Source organism: Nerophis lumbriciformis, linkage group LG02, assembly GCF_033978685.3.
Source record: "Nerophis lumbriciformis linkage group LG02, RoL_Nlum_v2.1, whole genome shotgun sequence".
Lineage (NCBI taxonomy): Eukaryota > Metazoa > Chordata > Actinopteri > Syngnathiformes > Syngnathidae > Nerophis > Nerophis lumbriciformis.
Window position 1 is genome coordinate 18,946,962 of NC_084549.2, and position 6,000 is coordinate 18,952,961.

General features: G+C 37.9%; 1 protein-coding gene across 1 annotated transcript in view; it reads left to right on the forward strand.

The window, feature by feature from the left end:
• tmem72 (transmembrane protein 72) overlaps window positions 1-2,019 on the forward strand; it is a 31,616-nt gene extending 29,597 nt beyond the window's left edge. Inside the window, exons 4-5 of the mRNA XM_061959211.1 lie at window positions 576-715; window positions 1,619-2,019. Of these exons, the coding sequence (XP_061815195.1) occupies window positions 576-715; window positions 1,619-2,019 (541 nt within the window). The remainder of the gene's footprint in view (window positions 1-575; window positions 716-1,618) is intronic.
• Window positions 2,020-6,000: the final 3,981 nt, after the last annotated feature.

Genomic DNA, 6,000 nt, shown 5'->3' on the forward strand with positions numbered 1-6,000 from the left:
CATGCATATATTAATTCTGGTTGTGTTTATTCTGGTTGTGGTACATGGTGTAATGATAAGTGTGACAAGTAGATGGCAGTCTCGCATAAGAGATACCAGAGTCATGTACAAACGTACAAAGTCGCGTACAGTTCAAACTTATATCTGTCAGTAGACTCGCTAAGGAAGCGCTAAAAACTACAACAAAGATGTCGAGGTGAGGACGCTGTCGAAGTGAAGCCACATAAATAAGACCGCCCACAAAACGGCGCATACTAAAGAGATAGTCAGAAATCAGTTTGAAGAGGGTCTGTAAAACATAATCTCTGCAACATTTTGACCAAATAACCACAATTACATGTTGTGTAGACAACAAGTAAGTGTTTTAAATGAAGAAAAAATATATATTTTAAATGCGCCTTATAATCTGGTGTGCCTAATGTATGAAAATAGACCTGAATAGACTCCTTCATCGACAGCGCGCCTCGTAATCCGGTGCGCCCTATGGTCCGAAAAATACGTCAAGATAATACATGCGTGAACATTTTTAACATTTGCTTGTTTGTTTTGATCCTTGCCATTCCCCATTTCTGCAGCTGTCCTCCAGACTGGCAAGTCTTTATACTGTGGGGGAAGATGGCCCACGTTGGAGGCTTTCATAAGTTTCTATATTACTCCATAATGTCTGTGGTCTGTTTCCTGCATCCTGTCTTGGTGTGGCATGCCATTATCCCAGGTAAAAGCAACCCGGTAGACATTATGTTCTCTGTACTGAATTTAAAACGTTCATGTCAAATGCATGGTGTCAAGCTTGTTTTCATTGAGGGCCACATTGCAGTTGTGGCTGCCCTCAGATGGCCGTTTGTAACAGGGAAAAATATTAATAGAAATGTAAGGATTAGCCTCATGATATTACACAATTGCCTATGCATTTGATAAAAAAAAATTTTACGTGATTTGTAAAAAAAAAAAAAAAAAAATCTATAGATTTTACGTTAAAAAACTAGAAGTTTAGTCTGATTTTTACTATTAAATTAATTGTGTTTTAAAAAAAATCTTCCATCCATCCATTCACTTTCTACTGCTTGTCCGTCTCACATTATTGTAAATGAAAAAACAGTGCCACAATTTTTTTTTTGCTTGTCCAAAAAAAAAAAATGGTCTTGTGTAAAAAAACTTGCAGCTCAGTTGACACAATTTTACTGTAAAAAAAAAGAAACAGTGGTGCTGTTTTTCCTTTTACAGTAATTGTAAAAGCAACAACCGTATATTTTAAGTTAAAAAATAACTGGCAGTTCAAATATATGGTCATTTTTACTGTGCATAGTTGGATGGATAACTTAATTTAAAAAAATTAAATCAAACAGATATTTTACATAAAACTACGATCATATAACATTTGTTACTATTGTTTTCATTCCAATGATTGTTTATTTTTATGTCACAATTGAAAGACTGAATACATTTAGTGAGAAAAGATTAAGTACTTTATTGACACATTATTTCAAGGCTTTTGCGGTCCATGTTAAATAATGTGGCCTGTGTATTAGTACATTGGATAAAATATAATTCAGATTGAAGTGATTTAGCTACGGTATATGTACTGTAAATAGAATATAACTTGTTCCCACTCTTGCAGGGACAATGCTTCTTATAACTGCATTCTTCAACTTCATACTCAGCAAGAAAACAAACACCAAATGCCCCAAAAGACCACAGGAGGGCTACAGTGACCAAGGCCCTACGGCGGTGTACGTGTCAGAGACGCCGGGCGCAAACAATGTCCTTTCTTTCTTCCACGTGCTGACGGGGAAGAGAGTTGCCACAGCAACCGATGTCCCGGCTGGCACGGGAGGAGAGAGCTTCCAGGCCATGCTGGAGCTGGAGCAAACGCCAAAAGAGAGGCGGAGGAAAGAGAGGAAGCCCATGTGGATGAGAGGCCGGGGAGAGGAGATGGAGAGAGAGATGGAGGAGATGAGAGAGTTTGGGGAGTCAGAGCCAGAAACCACCTCAGACACTGCACCTATGATTACTGACTGATGCTCTCTCTAAAATACACTTCATTGATACCACACTTGAAGAAAATGATGATTATGCTCATACGGAGCTGGTGCTATGCTGCAATTACAAATAAACGCACAATATTAAGCTTTTGCACAGTTCCTGGATTTATTAGTGACAGGTCAAACGAAATCGAAGCGTCGATGCATAAGGAAACACAAGATGTGATCCTGTATTCCTTGAAGCTTAATGTGTGTGTCACTTTAAGAGAAAAAAAACCCAAAAAACACATGACCGATACAGCTGCTGTGTCATTTGACTGCGAAGCGCCAAACTGTGTTTATAAGGAAGTGACAGCTAGTACTAAAAGAAGTCGGAAAAGTTGCACGATGCGTCTGATCGGTGATCGTCACCATCAAGGGCGCCAAAAAGGGGGGGTAAAGGAGACGGATTCTAGGGGCCCATGATGGAGGGGGGCCCAGAGAGGCCCCTAATGATGATGAAATTATAATACAGAAAAAATAATGACACTGTGTTGGGGGCCCTGTAAAGATTCTTTTCATGGGGCCCAAAATCCCTAGCGGCGCCCCTGGTCACCATCATCCATCTAAATCAAACTAAAATAAAGGAAAAATTCCGAAATCCCGGATGATTTAGATCTTAAAGGGGAACTGCATTTTTTTGGAATTTCGCCTATTGTTCATAATCATAATGAAAGACAAGACGACGGATGGGTTCTCTTTTATTATGCATTCTAACGTTTAAATAAACAATGAATAAAAGCAAATAAAAGTCTGATTACTGCGGAGCATGCGTGCTCCTCTATTTCGCCCATAAAGTCCAATAAATAACAAATCAAAAAGCGCCAACAATACTCCATTTACATCATAAAAATGACTTTTTTAGAGTAATCCTTTTCTGTGTTTAAAAACATTTATTTTTACCTTTTTTAAATTGTAACAAAAGTGTAAAAAGCAGTTAACTGACATTTCAATTAGAGATGTCCGATTATGGCTTTTTTGCCGATATCCGATATTCCGATATTGTCCAACTCTTAATTACCGATTCCGATATCAACCGTTACCGATATATACAGTCGTGGAATTAACACATTATTATGCCTAATTTTGTTGTGATGCCCCGCTGGATGCATTAAACAATGTAACACGGTTTTCCAAAATAAATCAACTCTAGTTATGGAAAAAAAAAGCCAACATGGCACTGCCATATTTATTATTGAAGTCACAACGTGCATTATTTTTTTTAACATGCCTCAAAACAGCAGCTTGGAATTTGGGACATGCTCTCCCTGAGAGAACATGAGGAGGTTGAGGTGGGCGGGAGGTGTATATTGTAGCGTCCCAGAAGAGTTAGTTCTGCAAGGAGTTCTGGGTATTTTTTCTGTTGTGTTTATGTTTTGTTGCGGTGCGGATGTTCTCCTGAAATGAATATGTATGTATGAATAAATATGGCAGTGCCATGTTGGCACTTTTTTCCATAACTTGAGTTGATTTATTTTGGAAAACCTTGTTACATTGTTTAATGCATCCAGCGGGGCATCACAACAAAATTAGGCATAATAATGTGTTAATTCCACGACTGTATATGTCGGTATCGGTTGGTATTGGAATCGGTAATTAAGAGGTGGACAATATCGGAATATCGGCTATCGGCAAAGAAGCCATTATCGGACTACTCTAATAATAACATTTATTATTTACATATTTTGGTAATTTTTATTTCACAGACGAATCACAACTTTGGCTTTTTTCCTTAAACAACAACTACTACTAGTCATGGCAGACTTCATGGGAAACAACGATTACTTCAGGACAAATTATGATCCAGAACCGATTTTTACGTGCATTGTAAAAAAACAAGCGTCTTTCCGTGTTTTTCCCGCCATCTGCGGGTCAAAGTTTAATGTCAGAGTGGACCAAGCATGATTTATAATCTACAATTAACTTTCACCGACTCATAAGTGATGTAGCAATTTACCAGCTCAGTATGTCAATGCAAATAATCAAATGTATTTCTAATGTATATACTTGTTCTTATGCTATCTGAACTCACTATGTTCACTGCTCACTGTACATATCCTACCAAGTCAGACCTACACTGTTTCAATGCCCATTTCTCTGATGATGCAATTGTTGATGACTGAAGTTCTGTTATCAACCAAATCCTCCACATCCCACCCCCCGGATTGTAAATAATGTAAATAATTCAATGTATATACTCTGATGATTAACTTGTGTGATGACTGTATTATGATGATAGTATATATTTGGACCATGAATTGATTCTGTGGACCCCGACTTAAAAAAGTTGAAAAACTTATTCGGGTGTTACCATTTAGTGGTTAATTGTACGGAATATGTACTGAACTGTGCAATCTACTAATAAAAGTTTCAATCAACCAATCAATCAATCAATCAATGGCTGCATAAGCTAGCTACCTCTCTGTGATCACGGTGACGCTAAAAGTAGTTCCTCGGGGTTAGTGCTTAAAATAACAATATCGCTAGCACTCGAATGATATTCAGGTCACGAGATCTATGTAAATGGAGTATTGTTGGCGTTTTTTTAGAGGGATTTATAGGCACAATAAAGTACTCATATGAGCTTCATTGTTAGCCACCTTGTATTTTTTTTTACAAATAATGCATTAAAAAAGGAAGACAAACGTGTCCTTGTTTTACATAGGGATTGCGAACGATAGGCAACATTTCCTCAAAAAATGTAGTTCCCCTTTAAGAGTTGGTATGCCCCTAATAAGATATTAGTTTGTTTTTTTTAGCTATTTGGGCCATTTTATGTCACACGGGTGGCTTTTCTTCTAATTGAGTTCATTTTTGCAGCGCCTGACTCGACTGGGCTGGCGAGACTAATCCAAGGCAATCCAATCTAGTTAATGTGCCATGCATTATTCACAAGGCCATTAAGTGGATTAAGTGTTTCGCTCAATCAGAATCAGTGAAAATGTGTGCGAATGTGACAGGGGAAAAAAGCAGGAATTAAACCTTGCGCAGGTGTTGCAGAACAAATTCAAGACACCTCATTGTGTGTGTGAGAATGGTGACCATGGCGACGGGGTTCGGGTGTTACAATTGGGGTAGAGCCCGGTGACAAAACATAGCTAATGTGTCTCACAATGGTGATGAATATTTGCAAAAACTTGAGATTTGTGTGCATTTAACAGCCAGACTTTTGTTCCATTACATGTACAGTAATAAAGCCTCATACAGACCTTTTGTTCAGTCCATCAATCAATATTGTAGTCTGCACACTGCACTCCCCAGTCTTTTGTCCACAAATCAAAGCGATAGAGCGAATCCTCAAGCACAACACTGCTAGTCACACATGATGCACGTTAGTTCAAAAACAATAATTCCTTGGAACACACTTTTTTTTGTTCTTGTGTCACAGTGTGTGAGTGGAGATGAGCTGTTTTGGAAGAGAGAACAGTCCATCTTTGTCCAGAGTTCACTATAGGTCAGGCATCGGTCCAGTCCCAGCCTTTTATTGTCCTTTTTATATAATTAACTTTGGTCAATTAGCAACTAAGTGGTGCCACAGAAATGGTCAGTATGAGTATTTTCCACTAACACTTCATCAGTTCTTGACTGGGCCTTGGAACGTCTCACTTCCTCTGCAGGAGAGACTTCCTTTAGTTTTTTTTGTTTTTCTTTGTTTCCACCCTACAATGGCTCAGATGGAAGATCCGGGATTAAAAACAGGATGGAAAGAATAAATCGCAACACGGTCACGGTGGCTTCTTCCTTTATGCAGAGAATAGGAGCCAAACAGGATAAGCGTTCGACTAGTGTGTGAAATTTGAACAAAGACAGATATAAAAATTGTTTTGTTAATAAGTAATTGTAAATTAAGTAGTAGTAAATTTACATTTGTATTTCTATGTATTGTTTTAATTGGTTTTACCCTTTTTATTCATATTTATTTTTATATTGGTTTTATATTTATTTATTTTGTTTTTATTGTTGGCGCTGAGGATATTAT